The sequence below is a fragment of the Salvelinus sp. IW2-2015 genome, linkage group LG36 (genome assembly GCF_002910315.2).
Source record: "Salvelinus sp. IW2-2015 linkage group LG36, ASM291031v2, whole genome shotgun sequence".
NCBI classification, from domain to species: Eukaryota; Metazoa; Chordata; class Actinopteri; order Salmoniformes; family Salmonidae; genus Salvelinus; species Salvelinus sp. IW2-2015.
Window position 1 is genome coordinate 8,391,402 of NC_036875.1, and position 22,982 is coordinate 8,414,383.

The 22,982-nt window shown below is 42.0% G+C and overlaps 1 protein-coding gene across 3 annotated transcripts in view; it reads right to left on the reverse strand.

Moving 5' to 3' along the window:
* The window catches only part of traf3ip1 (TNF receptor-associated factor 3 interacting protein 1), a 59,008-nt gene that overhangs the window by 22,196 nt on the left and 13,830 nt on the right, over positions 1 to 22,982 (reverse strand). The window contains exons 3-10 of one of the 3 annotated variants that reach the window (XM_070437754.1): positions 13,220 to 13,381; positions 12,245 to 12,373; positions 11,556 to 11,981; positions 11,380 to 11,454; positions 2,252 to 2,275; positions 1,991 to 2,069; positions 1,822 to 1,839; positions 1,522 to 1,606 (exon numbers count right to left, since the gene is read on the reverse strand). In XM_070437754.1, coding sequence (XP_070293855.1) covers positions 1,522 to 1,606; positions 1,822 to 1,839; positions 1,991 to 2,069; positions 2,252 to 2,275; positions 11,380 to 11,454; positions 11,556 to 11,981; positions 12,245 to 12,373; positions 13,220 to 13,381 — 998 coding nt within the window. Of the gene's footprint in view, positions 1 to 1,521; positions 1,628 to 1,821; positions 1,843 to 1,990; positions 2,070 to 2,251; positions 2,276 to 11,379; positions 11,455 to 11,555; positions 11,982 to 12,244; positions 12,374 to 13,219; positions 13,382 to 22,982 lie in introns of all 3 variants that reach the window. The other 2 variants (XM_070437753.1, XM_070437752.1) reach the window with 2 other exon arrangements.

Sequence of the window (22,982 nt, forward strand, 5' to 3'; positions counted from 1 at the left end):
TGGGAATCACACATCTTCAAAGAATCACAGATATTCGAAGCCAGATAGATAGGATCAAGACAGTGTGAAAAGTTACTGCATTTAGTTAGAACAACTATTCACATACTAGCCAGTTCATTCAGTCTAATTGGAGTAGCTGGTTGTAGTGAGAACATGAAAATAGAGTGGTCCCCAGAACGAGAGTTGAGAAACCCTACTCTATTGGGACCTCAATTGCAACACTAACCATTCAGTCAGCCACTCACTRTACCATGGGATAGCATGTGTTTGATGTTACGCTGAGAAGAATATAATTGAGAGTGGGGACTAGCAGAGCAATTTGTTGTGGTGTAAAAGAGAGAGAAAGTGGCTAATCAAATGTAATGAGGGGGTTGAGAATACACAGGGCCTGCGTCCCAAATGACACCCTATTCACTAGGTTTAGTGCACTACTTTTGACCTGGGCACTCTGTAGGGAATAGGGTGCCATTTGGGACACAGCCAGTGTTAAGTGCGCCCGTTGAGTGCGGCGGTTGATCAAAAAGGAGAAAGTGGAGGGTTCGCGTCAGTGAATGGAGTTTTGTTTTTGTAGCATGTTTCAAAACTCTTTCTATCCCACCGAGAAGAAATTGGCCAAAACTTCAGTTTTAAGCAGTGAGGTTATGGGAGACCATTTCAATTGTTGCTGACTGTGCAAATTGAGCGGTGCCCTCAACAGGGCATACAATTAACACTTGACAAATGTGGGTAGATTTTAACTATTGGCGGGTACGAATGTCTATTTCACCAGACACTTAGGTGGGTGGTCAATTTGCAGGACTCTACATTGCGAGCATTACATGTCAAAAGCCAAGTAAGGGCACATGTGCAAGTTGTGATTTATAGCAGAGAAATGCTGCAGTAGCTGTTTTTAAAGTATTTCTGCCGTTTTGTTTCATAACTGCAACACCGCATGGCTGGGGAGCTGTGCGCAGGGAGTCCAGATAGATATATTTTTGGAGGCGCTGCACYCAGGCTTAACAGTTGGTCTAATTTACTCGAAAGTCTACAAAAGTAAGACTGTCCTCATATTTCTTGACTATTTAAAATGTTTAGTTCATAAGCTCGGTTGTTTTTCCAMGTTTGTTTGAGTCCGCTGCTTCAAATGATAAAGAGATGCATCTACTACTAGTCAATTCCAAAATCTCACACACAGACAACTTGAGTGGCCCCCTTACCACGGTAACCTACCGCCCTTAAAGYAGCAGCTGAACATTTTCTCATCTGATATTTTGGTTAAAATGAAATTACTTCCTTACTAATACATTTCTTGTTTTAGAAACATTACAAAGCATGGTTGGTCATCTGTTTTTTAAAATATTTTTTTAAATGTAAATATGGACCCCAAAATATTTTTGCTGGTAAAAAAAATTCTGAGTGGCTAATAGATTTAAAAAAAAATCTACCTGAAACAGTGGCTGGTTGACCAAAAATAAAAATGTTAGGCCATGGCCCTCAAACCCTGCTAACTGGCTTAAATCAACTGTCAAACACCACACAGACCTGTGAGCCATGTGGGCTGGCACTGCGTCTGTGGCATCGCCGTTCTCCAGGGGGACCGGCCTCTCTGCCAACGGAGTGTCTCCATCTACAACAACACAACATGATGCTGACATGAGAACACACCACCTCACATCTTTCATTGTAACTTACAATCGATGGACTTGATAGCAAGAACTGCTGATGGATAGGGCTTACAGAACAGAGACACATAAAAATGTCCACCCTGGATGACTAAATGAAAAAGACACACCAGCGCCATCTACTGAGAGAAGGTATAGGTGCAGTGAGAGAAATACTCACCTCCTTCACCGTCAGACTCTTCTGGAAAAGAGGCGACAAAAAAAGTATTCAACATTTTTTTTTTTTTCTCTACTCATATTATTGTGTAAACAGAAGTATTACTTTAGTGAAAGGCTAGAAGGCTGGGATATTTGAGAGGAGCAGAGGGGTCGGAGAGAGGGGTTTTTACCTTGTGGGACTCCTGCTTTGGGCATGCGCCTCTGCCCCTTAGCAGATGAAGGCCGGGGTATTCTGGCTGGACTGTCAGACTGAGGAGAGGAGGAGAGAAGGGAAGAGAGATGGAGGAGGAGAGGGAGGAGAGTAGAAGAGAGGATGACTGAATAAGTGTGTCCCATTCATGTTTATAAGTGCACACACACTTGTAAACACACGGGGTCATTCTTAGAAAAAGAAGGACAGAGGCAGCCCCGTTTTGAAAATAAGAGGTTACCTGCTTGTCTGTGACTTCTGCGGCCTATAAAAAAAGAAAYAAAACAGAGTAAACATTTGATTAGCAATTGAATCCAGGCGTGTCCGAAACTGCCACCAAACGGCGCTACAATGGAAGTAAAGCGGTAGGAAACCAAGCTCCTATGGTAAATGGCATAGCACTATTTCCAAAGCATGGCATGACCAGCTACGCTAGGCAACCGTAGTAAACTCCCACAGAAAACACTCATACCCAGTTTACCCCTCCCAGTTCTATGCTTTATAGCTCTAGGGAGCTAGACTAGGGAGCATTAGGCTAGACGGCCACGGACGAGATACCTCTTCAGCTGTATCAATAGGCTCCAGTGGAAGCTTACAGTGGTAAGGAGCACAGAAATCAACCATTATCACACTGATAGCACCATAGAAATAGCCTACATGAGTATAATATAATATTCTCTAATATGTAAAAAAGGCCAAATGTGTCTTTCTATGGATGGCAATTTCGTCCTGGTCGATGGCCATGCGGTACGAGCACGAGTAGCTAAGTCAAATCTGACACACAACTAAAGCACATTCAACATCAGTTCATGAATGTAGTGATAGTCTGTAGCCGTCTGAGAAAAATGTGGAGACTTCTTTTTCCATCTCTGGTGGTTTAATCTCTTTTACTGAATGAAGAGTGCTGTAGATTACAGCAGTTTTTGAAAAATATGGACCAAAAACCTATATATGCAATTTAGCAGACACTTTTATCCAAAGCGACTTGTAGTCATGCGTGCATACATTTTACGTATGGTTGGTCCCAGGAATCGAACCCACTACCTTGACGTTACAAGCGCCATGTTCTACTAACCGAGCTACAATGGACCACAATCCTAATCTGATGTATTCTATCCTAGCAACAAGCAAATCTGAAGAGCCCTTGAAATGAAGCAAGCGAGCGAATTAGCATCCATTAACACAAATGCAGACAGAGCAATTACAGCAAAGATTGATACAAATAAATGTATCAAATGTTATTTGTCACGCTTCGTAAACGCTTCATAAACAACAGTGAAATGCCTACTGTTGAGTGAAATGCCTACAACGCAGAGAATAACAATAGAAAAATAATAACAAGGAATAAACATATATAACTTTGCTATATACACAGGGTACTAGTGCAGAGTCGATGTGCAGGGGTACAAGGTAATTGAGGTAGATATGTACATATAGGTAGGGTTAGTGACTAGACAACAGGATAATAAACAGTAGCAGCAGCATAAGTTATGAGTCAAAAGAGGTAGTGAAAAAAGGGTCAACGCAGATAGTCTGGGTAGTTATTTGGTTAAATATGTAGCAGTCTTATGGCTTGGGGCATCTGTTCGATCCAGACTTGGTGCATCGGTATTGCTTGCCGTGCAGTGTTTAGGGACTTCCTGACACCGCCTGGTATAGTGGTTTTGGATGGCAGGGAGTTTGGCCCCAATGATGTACTGCGCCGTACACACTACCCTCTGTAGTGCAGTTGCCGTGATGAAGCCAGTCCAGTTGCTCTCAATGGTGCAGCTGTCGAACTTTAAGGATCTGAGGGCCAATGCCAAATCTTTTCAGCCTCCTGAGGGGGAAGAGGCGTTGTCGTGCCTTTCTTCACGACTGTGTTGGTGCGTGTGGCCCATGTTTATTCCTTAGTAATGTTGACACCGAGGACATGCTCTCTACCCGCTCTACTACAGCCCCGTCGATATGGATGGGGGCATGCTCAGTATGCATGTTAGGGATGAGACAAATGGACAATTTTCCCTAACATTTAAAACTGCCATTCTTTAAAATCGGTTTTCCGTTAAAACAATAAGAAATATTCCTAACATTCCATGTGAATGCACAATATGGTCCTATTGCGTATGAATGCTAGGGGGCAATGAAGTACTATCTTACGCAGTCATAATTACAGTAGGCAATCGGTATACTGACATACTGAGAGCAATGAAACAAATGACCCGGTCTTAAATGCAACCAATAGCATAGTCCAATGAAAAGAGTGGAGACACAGATTGCACAATGAGGAAATTACAGAAATTGTATTTTGCAATTATATTTTAAAATATTGTGAAAGGCCTTTTAGCTGTGGCGTGCTGTTCATTGACAGCCAAATTGACAGCCACAACTAATCAGCTGTTTGAAATTTGTCGCGCGTGCTGCCTGACTGTAGGCCTACGCGCTCGTGATGTGATACAACACAATCCACAGCAATTTTTTAAATAAGAAATTGATCCTCTCTGGGTAAATGATGCTCTCTGGTGTAGTAATTTCAATTAATTAATTKATTTCTGTACAGATATGAGTAATTTAATCATATAACATGGTACATGTATTTCAATTTATCTGAAGAACCTCCTGCACCCTTCCTGCGGCTATGTTTTCTTCRATGCGCTGTGCTCTCCCAAAGGTCCAATAAATCCACACTTATTATTAATTATAAATTCAATGAATTGTGGTCATTAACCCCATACGAGGTTATTGCGGATGTGAATCATTTCACTAAGTCAATGAACAAGTGTTTCTATCTAATCATTAATTTCTCCTGTTTAGCCAATAGTGGTTTTAGCTATACTGTTATAAAATTCAAAAAAGGCACTCGCACATCTGAGCTATCTTTTTTGCAGGTGCATGGTAACAGTGAAATAAAATGAGAAAAAAGGAGAAACCCTCACACCGCTCTTGATAGTATCACTGCTCCTTAATAAGCTTTACGTATTGGCAGATAAGCTTTACGTATCGTCAGAGCTTTTGTGAGTTTTTAAATTAGACAAAAAAAAAATTTAATCCCAAAAGTTCTGACGAAGGCAGTGAAGCCGAGGTATCTTCAAAAGCGAATTTAAGTAGGACCATCCGGTTGCTCTGCTCAAACCATCGTATTACGCTACTCTCATCACCCTATTGGGGAACATTCGATACGGCTGGCTATTCGATCCAGGGCGAATGGAGGTAAAATCAGAACTGTTCAGGACTACACGACAAGTCACCGGATAACAGACAACTACGAAGAAGGACAAATGGAAACGAGTTGTTRGAACCATTTCGGACAATCGGGGCCTTACAAGCGTATCGCAAAAAGGCCCAACCCCSTTTCCAAGGCTGGCCCGTTTACCGAGAGATCCCAGGCGAACCCAGGCATTTCACGTCAATACATTCATGATTTCTTGCTTAAAGTGGGCGGCGGCTCGTGTGCAAAATATATGGTTATTGTAGGTGAGAGTAGTTTCTGAATGTGGCAATGTTAAGTGTCTCTGTCGCTCTCTCCATCTCTTCTTTAACAAGTATCCGTGTTGTCATTCCGCTAGGGACCTGTTTTCAGCGTATTACGTCTCCAGTCAATAACCGGTGCAGTGTGTGTGTTGGTCCTGTGTTCCCATTTAATTAGTTGGTAAATAAATAATTAAACCAACTTGTGTAGTACTGAATCACAAGTAAGGCTCGGTTTTCGCAGATGCATYGAGGTTACGACTGTTCAGAATGGTGATATGATACGAGGTTATGGTTAATAAGTTGAATGTTTATAGATGTGGTAGGTAAAGACCTTCTAGAGTTTAATTTTGGAGATGGTAACTCTTTAAAGAACCGCTCTCATGGTGCCCCAGATCCTAATGAGTTAATTGTTACATGATTAATTAAAAAAAATCGGGTAACAATTAAATATATCGTTTTTTAATCTAATTAACTGTCTTCAGATTAACGTGACACATGCTGAAACAGGAAAGGGACTTCCCCAAACTGTTGCCACAAAGTTGGAATCACAGAATCGTCTAGAAGGTCAATGTATGCTGTAGCGTTAAGATTTCCCTTCACTGGAACTAAGGGGCCTAACCCGAACCATGAAAAAACAGCCCCAGACCATTATTCCTACTCCAAACTTTACAGTTGGCAGTATTCATTGGTGCATTCGCCAAACCCAGATTCGTCCTGAGAACATGTTTCCACTGCTCCAGAGTCCAATGGCGGCAAGCTTTATACCACTCCAGCTGTCGCTTGGCATTGCGCATGGTGATCTTAGGCTTGTGTGCGGCTGCTCGTTCTTGTGCTGATGTTGCTTCCAGAGGCAGTTTGGAACTCGGTAATAAGTGTTGGAACCGAGACTAGTCAAAGTCCAGACCTAAACATGATTGAGATGTTATGGCAGGGACAAAAATTAGCAGGTCATGCTTGAAAACCCATAAATGTTGCTGAGTTAAAGCAGTTGTGTATGGAAGAGTGGGCCAAAATTCCTCCGCAGTGACGTTAGAGACTGATCAACAGTTAAAAGGTGGCACAGCAAGTTATTTATTGACTGTAATAATAAAATACTTTCTCATACAGGGGCATTGGGTTTTGCACAACTTTGTTTATTAGATACTTATTTAATGTAAGATATTTTTGTGTTATTTGTTCACTCAGGTTCCCTTTATCTAATATTAGGTTTTGGTTGAAGATCTGATAACCTTCAGTGTAACAAAAAATAAAAGCAAAAACTAATTCAATCAGAACAGGGGCAAATACTTTGTCATGACCCTGTATCTCCTACTACGCTATAGCATTTTAGCATAAGTATTTGATGATAATGATGGGGACCTGTTCGCCGTAGTTTGTTTATAACGGCACTGTGATTTACATTAAAAACACTTTTTTGGTTTGGGATTTCTTAAATAACATTAACAATCCCAATTTTGTTTAAACATTTTTACGTTCACACCCCTAATGCATGCATGTACAGTGCCTTCGGAAAGTATTCAGACCCCTTGACTTTTTCCACATTATGTTACAGCCTTATTCTAAAATGGATTAAATAAAACAAATTCCTCAGCAATCTATACACAATACCCCATAATGACAAAGCGACATTTTAGCAAATGTATTAAAAATAACAAATAMAAATACCTTATTTACATAACTATTCAAACACTTTGCTATGGGACTGGAAATTGACCTCCGGTGCATCCTGTTTCAATCGATTATCATTGAGATGTTTCTACAACTTGATTGGAGTCCACCTGTTGTAAATTCAAATGATTGGACGTGATTTGGGAAGGCACACACCTGTCTATATAAAGTTCCACAGTTGACAGTGCATGTCAGAGCATAAACTATGAGGTTGAAGGAATTCCAAGACAGGATTGTGTCGAGGCACAGATCTGGGGAAGCGTAACAAAACATGTCCGCAGCATTGAAGGTCCCCAAGAACACAGTGGCCTCGGCCAAACTGAGCAATCGGGGGAGAAGGATTTGGTCAGGGAGGTGACCAAGAACCCGATGGTCACTCCGACAGAGCTCCAGAGTTACTCTGTGGAGATGGGAGAACCTTCCAGAAGGACAACAATCTCTGCAGCACTCCACCAATCAGGCCTTTATGGTAGAGTGGCCAGACAGAAGCCACTCCTCAGGAAAAGGCACATGACAGCCTGCTTGGAATTTGCCAAAATGCACCTAAAGACTCTCAGGTCTGATGAAACCAAGATTGAATTATTTGGCCTGAATGCCAAGCGTCACGTCTGGAGGAAACCTGGCACCATCCCTACGGTGAAACAGGATGGTGGCAGKATCATGTTGTGGGGATGTTTTTCAGCAGCAAGACTGYGAGACTAGTCAAGATCGAGGGAAAGATGAACGGAGCAAAATACAGTGAGCTCCTTGATGAAAACCTGCTCCAGAGCGCTCAGGACCTCAGACTGGGGCAAAGGTTCACCTTTCAACAGGACAACGACCCTAAGCACACAGCCAAGACAACGCAGGAGTGGTTTCGGGACAAGTCTCAATGTCCTTGAGTGGCCCAGCCAGAGCCCGGACATGAATCCGATCTAACAGCTCTGGAGAGACCGGAAAATAGCTCTACAGCAACACTCCATCCAACCTGACAGAGCTTGAGAGGATCTGCAGAGAAGAATGGGACAAACTCCTCAAATACAGGTGTCTCAAGCTTGTAGCATCATACCCAAGAAGTTGATGCTGTAATCGCTGGCAAAGGTGCTTCAACAAAGTACTGAGTAAAGGGATACTTATGTAAATTCAGTTTATTTTTTTTAAAATTAGGAAACATTTCTAAAAACACGTTTTTCTTTGTTATTATGGGGTATTGTGTGTAGATTGATTGGGGGGGACGCCGACAATTTAATCAATTTTAGAATAAGGCTGTACCGTAACAAAATGTTGAAAAAGTCAAGGGGTCTGAATACTTTCCGAAGGCACTGTACCTCCTGCTAATCATCTTCAACATTGGTGTTGAACGTCAGAGTACACATGCTAGATCAGAACCAGTATTCTTTGTATTTTCAGTTAACAAAACTCAGAGCAGGCTTAACTTGCCCGACTGCCATAAAATGCCACAAATTGTTTGTCTTTCACTGAAACAATGGAGAGGAACCAAAAATATCAGTTTTAGGCTACTAGAATTCTTTGCAGTTCGGTTGTTTTCACTTTTTTATTTGATCACCTACCCAAATGGGGCAATCTCAGAGCAGGCTCAACTTGCACAACTGCTCACTTCACTTGCCCTAGACAATAAGGCAAGCCTTAGCCCTTTACACTCTTACCCGTATATGGGTTGAAAACGGCAGATTTTGGCACTGATAAACACCTAAATTGGAACGCAGTGGCAGTACAGTAACATGCCATACATAATGTCAGAGTTCTGTCTCTTCGCTTCACAGTGCTCTATGGGTTTTGATTGACAGTCGTTGTGAACTTGAGCACCTCACGCGACAACAAGTGACCCCCATCGCTCCTGCTAATTGGGCAACCTTTACAAATGCTTTGTTGTCTGAGTGAGGGAAATGCTGTAAGTTAGGAGGACTATGGATTTTGAAAGATGAGACATTGAGGATTATAATAAATACTGCTTTGACTTCACATTTCCATATCATCAAACTCATGTCATATACAGTGTCAACGTTTGTGATCACGATGTTCGATATACAGTTACAAGATGACATGGCGTCATACCCTGGGTTGTTCTGAACACAAAGAGCCCACGTTTGTCTATTGTGAAGAAAATGTTCAGTGCCACACGCACTTGAATGCACTTATGACTAGGGCTGTTGACCATATTACTGCCATGAGTCATGACTGCAGTAAAAAATGTGTTAGTAGTACCCAACTCGCTAACGATCATCAGGTCACTAATGGCCTGGTATTCAGGACTCCATTGTCCCTCTATCCACTCTGACGTCAACGCAAACGCATTCGAAAATCACAAACACTTATCATCAAAACAGTATGTGCTTTATAAACACACTGTGATTGATCAATTTGACGAAAGAAGTTSAACAATAGGTTGAAACTGAGTTTAAAACATGGTCCTTGTGGATGTTGTTTCAAAGCCTAACTCAACGAAATGGACAGCTGCTTTCTAAGGTGATAATTCAAAACACCCATATGCATATTATAGCTTATGCAAATGCATAGGCCTATATTTGAGCCCGAAAAAAATCCTGAATTAAAATAATGATTGTGCCGGTATACAATATATAGCCAAACGTATATTACACATGGCAGATTTTAAATATATATATATTTTTTTTTTTAAATACTGATTTAAGATATCTTTGGTACATAGTTGGTCTAGCCTAAATAAAACTCATTCAGATTTATCCTACAATTATAGTGAATTTGTTTTAGATTTTGAATAGCCTAGTAATAGGACCCCCCCCCCCACACAATTACGACTGGCACATTACCTTTAGCTACAGAAAATCTCACCACATCTCCTCTACTCTCGCCTTCATTCCTTTCTTCAGCACGCAGAGAGAGAGGCTGTCAACAGCGTTTATTTTTTAAATTTAAACTAGGCAAGTCATTTAAAAACAAATTGTTATTTACAATGACGGCCTACCGCGGCCAAACCCTAACCCGGACGACGCTGGGCCAATTGTGCGCCACCCTATGGGACTCCAAATCACATCCGGTTGTGATACAGCCTGGAATCGAACCAGGGTATGTAGTGACGACGCTAGCACTGAGATGCAGTGCCTTAGACCGCTGCACCACTCGGGAGCTTAATGAAATATGTTTAGTTGTGAATACATGTTATGATCGMTGTTCCCGAACGGATTTCACTTGGCTTCCCAAATTAAGCACTGGGTAGCTGCAGGAACAGGGTTGGAGAGCCCATGGCARACAGAGTTTGGGTGTAATATCACCTGTGGCGCAGCGAAATTACCGGAGTAGCCTACCCAACATGAGCGAAAAACGTACCGGCAAAAAAGTGGTCTCTATTCACCATTCCAGTGCATATGGTCTACATGTCTTTTTTTGTCTTAACCGTTTGATAACGGGCCACATTAAATTAAAACAAATTTTACATATTAGTAAAAACAAGATTAAATTGAGAAGTCTGATGGATGAAAATATGATCACTTGAGAGAACAGCGTGTGCAGCCTGAGGCAAGGAACAGAGCTCAAGCTTTTTTGTTGTTGAGACTTTTAAATCATCAATAGCCTATAGGATGCATCATGCAGCCCATATATATATTTATATATATATATATATATATATTGATTTCTAAGGCATTCTAATGTGTCTATCATTCACTGAAGTTGCCAAATAACTAAATCTAGCATATAGAACCTGTTTCAAATGATCACTTTATATGCGTGCACTCTTGCTCCAGAATGGGAAAATGATCCATTTCACTCAGTTCAATTATATTGTTCTTACTATAAAATCGTATAATATAAAATAATGGCACAGGACTTAAGAATATCTTGTCTGCTAAATGAACAAGCCTACAGCCTATGGKATGGTGCATAACCAGARTACAGTAGGCCAACTCATTCTGTTCCTCTGAAATGCATTTTCATATCATACTGTTTCTTGAGACCTGCCTAAAATAAAMAATTAATTTATTGGGATGGTGTATATTCAATTGATTTACTAGAATTTTTAAATGTAGATGTTCCAAAGGTGCTCATCAGAGGCTTGTACGCAGCTTGTATGAGTGATGCTAACCATATTCATATTAACTAACATTCAATTACCATGAGACCGGCAGTCTTTTGCATGACAATAACCGGCTGACAAAATGTAATGAACGKCGCAACCCTACTCATGACTCCTTTCTACGCGCACRAAAATGATGACTGACAATAGTAGATACTGCTCATAGGAGAGAAAGGAGGTTGGAGTAATTTAAAGCTTACCGCTGGTTCAGGTTTGGCTGTTTTACTGGGCTCCTCTGGATGTGGTCGGTGTTTTGACTCCTCTGACACTCTGGCCTAAAAACACACACACGGATCTCATAGAAACACGTACTGCTACTGTTACATTAAGGATTTAAAAAATGGGACAAAGCCATGGGATGACTGACATGCTCTACCTTTTTGTCGCCTTTCTCTGGCACTTTGGTCTTCTCCTCCCCCTGTTTGTGTCTGGTCTCTCTCGCCTTCTCCCTTTCTCCCTTGTCTCGCCGTTTATCCCTGTCTCCATCTTCCTCCCTATATCGGTCTCTCGCTCTGTGTGTCTCCTTGTCTTTGCTCTTCTCTCCGTCTCTGTCCTTCTCCCTCTCCTTGTCTCGTTCCCTGTCTTTCTCTCTTCTCTTGTCTTTGTCCCTCTCTCGGTCCCGGCTCTTGTCCTTGTCGCGGTCTTTGGTCCGGTCTCGTTCGCGGGCCTTCTCCGACCTCTCTCCCTCGCGGTGGGGCTCCTTCTCCTTGTTGCCCCGCCTGTCCTCCTGCTCTTTGGGCTGGTCCGGGTCCTTCTGCTCCCGGCCTCCACCGACGCTGTGCTCTCGTATCTCCTTCCTCTCCTGGGGAGACACACACATTTGCATTATGTCACCATCCCCGTCAGCCTCAACACATTGTGGTAAAATAAACAGTCACAGCAGTACAGCCCTGTATGACTAGTCTAGAGGCAGTTAGAGGTTAAAGTTGAAAAGAGAAACCGGTTTATGAATGACAAAAACTAGTGGTGACAGATATCCATGTCTGGCATTCTCATCCATAGAATTATAATGGTCTGAGGGGATAAGTCTTGTTCACTCGATGAGTTCTAGGTGTCTGGTCTCACCTCTCGGTCTCTGTGGCGCTCTCGTCCCTCCCGGTTCTCCTTGTCCTGGGAACGGGAGGTGCTGGCCTTCCCTTTGGGGTCCAGCTTGTCCCCCGCCAGCACCCGCTTCACTGCCTCCTCACTGGACAGCTGGGGACGACATGACACAGGGGACAGACATGACACAGGGGACAGACATGACACAGGGGACAGTCATGATCGTTAACTCACATTCTACCATACTGTGTACATTTTCATGAAGTTTATTGGGATTTTCATTTTTCTTTCTAGGTGATGTATTGTAAGGGGAGTGCAGATTACTAGCACACATCAATCTTTGTCCAGAATAACCTGCACACCTGTCTGGCAATAATGAATTGAATAAATTTTTTAAAGACATATGTAGCATACATATCTAGTTGCCTCAGCCATTCAAGTACAARAATACATAAATTATTGAGGATTAAAAACACAGTCTACAGACTTATTTCCATTGTGGTCCTTGTTACAATCAATGCTGTGTATGCTAGCTACTCGATTAATCTACATGTGTATGAACAGTCTGCTACAATGAAACCTCAGGGAGGCATGGCAGAATTCCTCTGAGCTCGAAGCCCTTTATTTACACTGGCTATCTCCAGGGTCCAATTAAAATGTACTAGACTGATCCTCTTCAGACCCAGGAGCTCCTGTAGTGTGCGTAAACATGCATGACCTTTGTCTGGATTACTCTGTTTTAATGTTGATGTGTGACATTTCTTTTCCAGTGTGCATGTACGCCAGAAACGACCATTCAAAGTATTTGCAGCAAGAATTAGCCCATCTTGTGTTCTTTACAATGTCTGGGAGAAGTGCCCTCTCCTGTCTATGTAAAATGTATTTGGGGCAATGTTACAGTATGCTGCTTAGGCCGTTTTGTGGACCGTGTTCGTCTGTTCGTGTGTGTGTGTGTGTGTGTTCGTGTACATGAACATGGATCATTCCAAGCAGACAGACCTTGTTGAGGCAGCACTTGGCTATAGCCTGCAGCAGCTCATTGGTCTTCTCGGGCTCGTGGCCAGCTACGATGCGTGCCGGCTTGGCCGACAGGGGCTCGCCGCTCACCAGCATTACCACGTCCATGGCCTTCTGCAGGAACGCCATCTTAGCATCCTTATCCTGCAGGAGAAAGAGAGGAAAAAAGGGATTGATAGAAGGACTGAGAACAACTACTTTAAGACCATCATCCAACAGGAATGGGTTTTTTCCCCCTCTGAGGTTAGCATAACAAAACCGCTGAGTAGGCCTGGCACAATTACCGTATAAACGACTGTTATGGGTGAAGACAGTCATGAAAATAAAATAAAACCTCAGAACCGTTTAAGAAAACTTTTTTTAATAGAACGGGCTCGGAACCGCTAACCCTAGCAATTTGACTGGTAAACTAATGGGTTCACTCGCAATGGCTGCCTGGTATTGTGACACAATCATTTCCGTGSTAATGTAGAATGTTCAATCAAATGATGGTAGCCCTTTACACTCCTACCCGTATACGGGTTGAAAATGCAGTGGCTGTACAGTTACATGCTATACATGACTTCAGAGCTCAGCGTCACCGCTTCACAGCTCTGTATGGGTTTTGACTGGCAGACGTTCTGAAAATGAAGAAGCTTCCCGAATCCCTCCCGCTACCTGGGCAACTCTAGCACATTTTCTGTTTTCTGTGTGAGGGGAAATGCTGTAAATTACGAGGACTCAATATATTTTGAACGATGAGACGTTGAGGGTTGTAATAAATACCGCTTTGATGTCATACAAGCAAGCCAAACACCTGCGAGTCCAAATGGGCACTTCACAGCTCCATATCATAAAACTGATGTAATACTTTATACAGTGTCAAAGTTTATGATCACTATGCTTGATGTAGAGTTAGTTACAAGATAACCTGGCGTCATACCCTGGGTTGTCCTGAACAGAATGAGCCCGTTTGTTGTACTGTGAAAGAAAAATTTGCAGCGGACCACACATCTAAATGCACTCATGACTCCATTCTATACACAAACCAAAACTACAAATCGGCTTCTCTGAATTGCCTTGTGAAAGCCTAGCACTAAGGCCATACTTTATAATTTAGCTAGTTATGTGGGAATAGAACAAGCTTTCAAATGATGCCCGTTTTTTTGGGATTGCATCAACAAGAGTAATTGGGTAAAGTTGGGTATACAGGGCTGTGTTCCAAACAACAAAAAACGAAAAGTGTGCTTGATCTAGTTCCTCAAAAAGGTAGGAGAGCATTAAAAAAAATAAAAAAAATACGTATAAAAATTAAGAAATAAAAAAATTATTCACCTTATAGTTGAAGACTCTTCTTTGAATCATAAAAGTGCATTGAAATGACTTAGGAACTGTGCATACTTTGGAGAGGAATGTGGAAACACCACTTACACCTATCACTCAGACCCGTGTCAATCTTTTGTCTTATGTTGCACCTACCCCACATTTTCCAAGAACATTCTTATTATGTCAGTGAAATACAGATTTCGTTTTCAACAAATGCGGCAAAAAGTACTAAATGTAAATTGCACATAAAATCAACAGAGTAATGTTTGGATTTAGTCTTGTGAACTGTCCTCAGCTTTAGTGTAATAATTTCCCCATAATCTCCAAAATGCTCCCTTTTAATTGCTACCATGGTTAAGCATATGCGTTCCATATTTCTTCTGTAAGAAATATTTCATTTTAGCCCTAGCCATGTAGGGCAATTCCCACGAGTGTAAGGGGTTAACTGATGTAGCTCATGCAATGGAATGTATTTTTTGTCATGTCAGTTTCGTTGCGAAAAAGAAAAAAAACAGAACATGGGTATGCTTCCTGCTTTGCTGCTTTGGGTACACTCGCCAGTCCTCCCATTATGCCATCCTTGACTTGAATATGGGGACGCCCGTTCTATTCATTCTATTCCCATGGCAGCAAAGTTTTTGCCATTCAAATTGTTATTACGATTATAGTTAGGAAAAAAAAGTTGGCGCTGCTCTCGGATCGGCTTTCTCAATTCAAATCTTCCCTCAACATTAGAATTATTTCATAACACTGATGATGGATCAGCTCCTAGAGAGAAAGCATTCTAATGCTTACCCAATAAAAATGCAATAAAAGCACAGATTTGGCACATCATTGCGCACGTCAGGCTACACATCATGAAATATATTGAGACAAATTCCAGACAATAGCCTACAAATGAGCAAATAGAACTCAATTGATTGAACATGAAATGTATTTCAATACTGTTTATATTTTAATGTAGCCATCCTGGTTTTCAGTTGAAGCATATAAAAAAATATATATATGTCGCTTGTTTGCATCAACTGCAAAGACATTGGCGACTTTGTATTTCTAGGCAACTTTGTGCAGAAGTTATCGGCGGTCAGAGAGAGATGGATAAACCGTGTGTTAATTTGTTTAGCGGAGATCTTGTGTGTATAAAGTGCTTCTAACGACACACGTTGGTGTTCTACGGGAGATCTGAGGCAGGCGTTAGATTACGAGCGTCCTGGTCCTGGCCAATTACCGGGATTAAAAATTCCATGACCGCAACATCCCTACTGCTGAGACTTGGTTCTTTACATAATTTTTCTCAAGTGCGCCCTCCATTGATATCATTGTACACAAGACTACTGGAGAGTTCATGCAGACGTGTGTGTGAGAAACCGAACAATACGAAGTACCCCTTTTCACCACGTGCTCGAGGGAAATCTCAACCTTTTCTAGTTACACACCGACGCACAATGGAACTAAGGGTGTTACACTGTACAGACAGCCCATTRCAAAACGGTGTCCTCYTCTGTGATCTGTTCCCAGAAAGYCACAGTTGAGACGRCAACCMAAGCTCCATGCCAACAGTGTAACATTACYCTGGCCACTAAAGTAACCTGGGCTTAGTGATAACTGATATCAAGCAGGGTGCTCTGTTATCACCGTCCAGCCCCCGAGCTCTCCAGAACCTGGATGTCAGAACACAGCTGACATTTAAAGGCCTGAGAGAAAGAGCAGTGGACGAGCCAGAGCCAAGAGTGTCTCTTTCATAGAATTAGGAATAAGAATACTAGAACGGACATGAACATTCTTAAGARAAATAAAGATCAGCCATTTTGGTCAGGGAGTTGGTCAACCATGGTTTGCCAGTGCTGTGATAAGAGAGTGTAAAATTATGAATTTGAAGAATTTATCTGCCCAGGACGTTTGTTAGCTAGCTAACCAGAAAGTTTTATTTCCGTAAATGTTTCTAAATAACTGCCAAAACGCCAACATTTCATTCGAACAATGCAGTCAATCCACAGCCATACACTGGCTGAAATCAGTTGACGATAGGACTTAGACAAGTTGTAAATGCAACTATTTAAAAAAATATATATAATAGCACTCACAGCTTTCCAAAATAATTTAGCTGCTGTTCGCTTAGCTGACACGTACTACAACAATATTCCATTTCTCCATTGTGCTCACCAGAGATGTGGTACATTGTAAACAAGTCTAATGGTAGGTCGCTAACTTGTGTTTATTTTTTTTTGTCAGCGCAACCGTTTTTTTAAAAGACTGGTTTATGGAATGAGTTTGGCTGTGGATCTGTTTCATGTGAGGCTTGGATGACGAATTTATCTTTTACAATAAAAGGTGAAATTGAGAAATAAAGTTGTGAAGACCTTTATTTCCCATCAGTACAAAACATTGTTTAGATGTTTTTCAGACAACAATGCTGTTTAGACGGGTTTGTTGCATCATACGTCATGTTGCTACTGTTCAAATCACGTATTTGGTATGCTGCAGGACCACTCAAGCCACACCACATATGGTGATCGTAAACATGTTATAAGGTTTAATTGTCTTTGCCAGCCTCAACCCAATTCAGGTGGTCGTCTCAAACTGATGTCAGTTGGAGTTTGGGGACGAGGCCACCCTATTGGTTTAACAGTCCTCGCTGCTCTCTTGTGTGAGAAAATGGGTTGTCCTCGCAAAACACTGCCCCGATACTAATCCGAGGTCAGCCAGGGGTCATGAACACACATGCAGTAACGGTGTTAACGCCCACCGACTCTGAGATAAGGCCCGAGTCAAGGCCCACTGGCCATCTAGGTGATATAGCTACACGAGCGTGAACCGGCATGGACAAGCCCCGTAAGTCATCATGTTCCGGTCATGGCTGGATGTTTTTTCACACCCAGAGCTAGGTGTGCTGGAAGTGAGCACACCACACACAGAGAAGGGTGAGGCAGAAAGCAACACTTAAACCAGTGAGGATGATATCTATGTCACTACAGTGTTAAAAAAAGCCCCCAGCTGATTATAATACCAGCTCACAGCAGCAATCACTGTATGGATCGAGCCTAAGGCGCTAGGCCTATGTATCATTTATATTTCATAAATACTGTGCATAGACAATAAATAGACGCATAGAATCTGTCACAAGCGTGCCGGAGTATAAACAATTAGGCCGCAAAGCAACATAAATCATGAGGTCAGGTTGGCCCATGGTGCAGAAACAACTGGTAGTGCTGGAGTTTCAACAAATGGCCTCCACTAAAGTGATGCAAAATGGAGAAAATGTCGTTACCTTCACGGTTGTCCTGAACTGTCATTCTGAAGTCTAATAACTCATCAAGATGGTGCACACCTTTGGAGGCTATCATAAGGAAGCGCCACACGTTTGCCCGCGCTGTAACTGTCAAGATGCATCTTCACCTCGTGTCCTACGTGAGAGAGGCAAAGAAATGCATTGCAAGAAGCGTGATTAGTGTTGGTACTATCTTGATTCAGGCGCAATGGTGATCTGAGCATTCAGTCAGAGTCACAGTTCTTGCGTCACTGCTTCTACGGTTGTCCTCCAGAGATGTGATTGTTTTAGAACTCAGTATCCAGAAACCTCTTTTCTGGTTGTTCATATCGCTCGATACGTTTAAGTGAAAGATTTGGCTCCAATTATTGGTTCATTCTGGCACACAGTTATGGAGGCATTGTCAGTGCAGTTGGTTTCCCTAGTATGCATTTTAAGAGACAATTTTCGTATTGCTAACACATGGCTTTTTTGCGTTTATTCTAGTCGTACACTACTTAGATATTGGTGTTCAGTTTTGGTCATACACAGCAGAGCGCTAGCCACTAGGCTCTATGTCTAAGGTTCAACAAGCTAGGCAGGGCATCTTTATAATCATTTAGGCTTAAGTTAGAGGTTCTTTAGTGTTGGGTGAAACATTCTGGAAGAATCAGAGTACAATTGGAGTTTCATTAAGCTTTGCAGCTAACTACACTTTGAATATCAATGGATGTTGAGCCGACTTAGGTACTGAACAGGTGACAATCTGATAGCTAGAAGGATGAGTTTAGTAGGAAAGAGATCATACAGTACACTACTATTGTATGTAAGGGTTATTAGAGACTGGTGTTTTACTCAAATCCTCTTATCCTGCATTGTGGGTAGATCGGGAGTCAGGACTTGTGAGCTCCACCAAGCAATTCTAACCGCTGAGATTATATATTCCTGAAGCCGACTTCTGGTACAACTCAGGCTCAGAGCATGTTTTGTGTTTTTGTTCCAGGGTAGATGGTTGAATAGTTTATTGTAAAGCACGTGACGTGCGTCGGCTGGAATTATTCTCTATGCTGAAGCGGCCATGCGTGTATTTGGCCTTGTGCACAGGACCCAGCCCACTAGGCAAACCCTCGTACCAGGGAAGCCCTTTCGGTGGTCCTATTCCAGGTGTTTCATCTCCCCAAAGATTGTATAAAATATACTATTATTTGAATTTCTTGTTATTTTATAGGTTATGTCAACCTGATTGTTGTATCTCGGTGTGCCTGACCTCTCTTGCCACCGAGTGGACGATCGGCGCTTGATGGACCGAACAAGTTTGATCGTAAGGCATTAGTGTACCTGCTACAACTTCTGCAGAGGCTCACACACAGTGACAATACTGGTGACTTCATGACTCAGAAGTCTAGGAAGATATGAGTATGGATTAATATTTATTGCTACATATATCAGTTCTTGAAGTACGAGGGAAGTTGATGGAACTGGTACAGTACACACCGCCGAAGTTTATTCAGATTTCTATAGACTCTTGGTTGTAGATCACATTTTTTCTGACGATTGTATCCAGGTTAAATTTCCTGTCTTACGGTTTAGTTAAATAGATCCCACATATTAATGTTTTATGAAATTGTGAAATTGTGGTGGGCGTAGGTCCTATTGGTGACAGTTTGTACGTTTGAGGATCTACTGATGTCTCGTGCCATATTTCGGATAAACGATAGGACCTTCTACTGGCTCAAATGCGTTTTGTTATGGCGATTGCATGGCTGTGTGCTCGATTTTATACATCGGTCTGCCATGGGTGGGGGCTGAAATAGCGCGAATCCACAAATGTTTTGTAATTATAGTGCATTTCATTTAACATACGCATATTATTGTATAACCCCTGAAATGTCATGTTGTCATTCCTGTCTTGATATGGTTTGTTTGTTTAATCTGAGTCCATCCTGTGTCATTTTGGTGCCATTTTGGAAAAAGGCTTTGCCATTGACTTATCTCCTGTGAACGTTTGCACCAGAATTCAGACACAACAATTGTAATGTCTCATCAATGGCTAAGGCCTAACTGACATGAAGCAAAGTGCACTATGCTTCTGACTGTATGGTGTATCATTTGGTATGTTATCATCTAAAAGTTTGTTTATTTGAACCCCCTAGCACCATACCTTAAGGAAAGGAAGTTTCTATTCCAAACATTCCAAATCGACTGTCACCTAGAATAGAAGTTTAGGCCTCTTTCATAACACCCTCACACACTATTGTCCATGTGACAAAACGACATAGCAGTTAGATGGCTAAAGTGAGAAAGTGCAGTGGCAGATATCATTTGTATAATGAAGGAATATTTTCAACTCCTTCATGAGTAAATAGCCAGTAACATTAGCTAAACGCCGCTAGCTAGTTTTTGCAGGGGCTAATGTTAGCTAGATATAAAAATCCCCAAAACCCATATAAACTATAGTAGCTAGCTACCTCTGTAACTGGTAACGTAACTAGCTAACGTTAGCCAGTAAAATAACGCTCACCTCACTGAATATGTCGTGCAGGTATCGAAACGGCTGTGTTTGGTGAGCAGTTTTTCAGTAAGCGGCGGTTTCTTTATCACTTTCCCCAAAGTGTCTTGGGTCTTTTTGGCCACTGACGCGTTCATAGCAGCTGTTGGAATGATAATTTCCCCAAAGCTATTGATAAAAATAGGAAAAGCTGTTTTTCTACAGCTCTCCCTGTCGCTATGTCAATAGCGTCCAATCGCCACAATGCATTATTCATCTGAAATGCGCCTGCGCCAAGTGTATCGACGGTTGTCAAGCACGTTGGGCTGAGTAAGCAACAACTAACAATGCCAGTAAAATAAACTTTGACCCAAACAATGCAAAATGTTCAATGGAAACGCGTGGGGAAATATGCTGTGGGCGAAAGATCCTGAATCTCCATTTGCCCCAGAGCAAAATTAGACTAGTATTAGGCTTATTTGTATAATGTGTATTTCACAATGTTAGAGGTAAAATCAGCATATAATGCTTGTATTGGATGCAAGCCACCAATGAACGCTGTATGTTCATGTAATCTTCACCATCAACTGCAATTACAGTTAAAAACAGACTTCAATTGACTAAGTACAGCACACAAATCACAACAGTAACTTTTTCACGTAAACTAATCATGGTTTCATCTAGAACATACCTTTCGTATGAAGTTAACTTGCCTTTCAAACACGCAATGCTCACAATACTTTTCATATGATTCTCTCTCTGCAATTTGTTTAAATACATTTGTGACCACTCAACTTAAATTCAACTGGTGCTTTATTGGTTTAATCACTTAACCATTTGGTAAACCTATAGATTTTTAAACTGGCTTGTTCTACTATGGATTTTGGTGTGTTTGTAAAGTATAAACATCTAAATCACTTGTATGATACATGATAACCATACATAATGATACTCAAATGGGTGGTGTGAACACTTGCAATTTTCAAACATGGAGCAGGAATAGACAGCAAGGGAAGAGTAAGAAATCAAAGAGCTTCGGGACGAAGGGGCCGTCAGAGAGGGCTGGGCAAGGGCCCCGTCAAAGAGTTCAAAGAGGTGGGCAATAGGGCATCGTCAAAAGAGGTGGACATCAGAGAGAGGGAGGCAGGGAACTGTTGTGGTCTAATGAAGTTGGGCCATCGTCAATTGACCATGTCGGTAAGCAGAGACGCTTAAGCAAGAGACCAGATTAGTTCACCCAAATCTGAACATCATGAACACAACTATTTCTCCAAGAAAACCAGTACAGTCTGCAGGAAATATGCACTATGCTTTACCATTACATTTACAGTATTACATTTGTATGCATATAAATTCTTTCTTTTTTTACAGTATCTACAGTATGATCTATTGACAGTATAACTCTCAGAATTGACGAAGACCCCATTGGTGGTGGCCTTGGCCCATTGCTGACGCAACCAGCAGGATGTAAGAGTGTGTGTGGAAATGGTGAGGGCCAGGAAATGACATACGGCGTTCGAAATAAAAACAGGCCATGAGGAAGCTTGCTTAACTTACTACTGTTGTAAGGCTTTGAATTTCATCAGCAGTCACCAGGGCGGGCGAGACCTGATTTCTCCTTCTTCAAGCCAGCCACAAAATAGAAAACCTTTTAGCTGAAAAGGTTTCCAGAACCCCCTTTATGAAAAGGAACCTCAACACTAAGTTGTGTGTAAATTCCTAACTAAGAACAGGTTTTATTTACCAAAAATAATAAAGATTTAATGCCAAGTGTTTAGAGCTACCAAATAAAGGACAACAAGGAAGTGGGAGGAGAGGGAGGAGAAGAGAGAGAGTAGAGAGAGAAGAGACAGAGAGAGAGAGAGAGAGAGAGAGAGAGAAGAGCAGAGAGAGACATCACACAGAAGAGAGACAGAGACAGAGAACAGAGACAGAGAGAGAGAGTAGGAGCGAGAGAGAGAGGACAGGGACAGAGAGCGAGAGAAGAGGAGAGAGAGAGAGAGAGAGAGACAGAGAGAGAGAGAGAGAGAAGGAAGGAGAGAGCAGAACAGGCACAGAGAGAGACATCACTGGAGACAGTTTGAGAAGAGAGTCCGGAGACAGAGACACAAGAGACAGATGAACAGAGACGAGATCAGAATGACAGAGACAGAGACAGACAGAACAGAGGAAACCCAAGAAAAGAAAAGAAAAATGGAGGAAGGGAGGGAGGGAGAATAAGGGGGGGGGTAAAAGGGATCAGGAAGGAGTGGAAGTTTCAATTTGCTTGTGCTTAGTTGTTCTCAACGTCCTGTGTTTACGACACACCATGTGTTTTCACATGGAGGAGTAGCTTACGGCGAAACAACACAGCATGGACCGCTGTGTGCGTAGAGAGAATAAATGCACCTCGACTCGGAAAAAAATAGGAAAACACATAACATATCTATTGGAAATTTGGGACATCTGCCGATGAACAACAGAGCTCTCGCGGGTCCTGCGGCCTGTTGCTGTGTGTGTGGGGGACTTCAATCACTCCCTCACTCGGCTTTCATTATAAAAACAATATTAATTTTCCGGAGCAAGTGAGCAATGGCCTTCTGACAGTGAGAGAGCCAACTACAATACTGGGAGAGAGTGGTCAGTAAGAGAAACTTGCCACCGCCACGTTGCTGAAAGAGCCATGCCTTTCCAAACACGAGAGGCAGTGAACTGCAAAACCACTT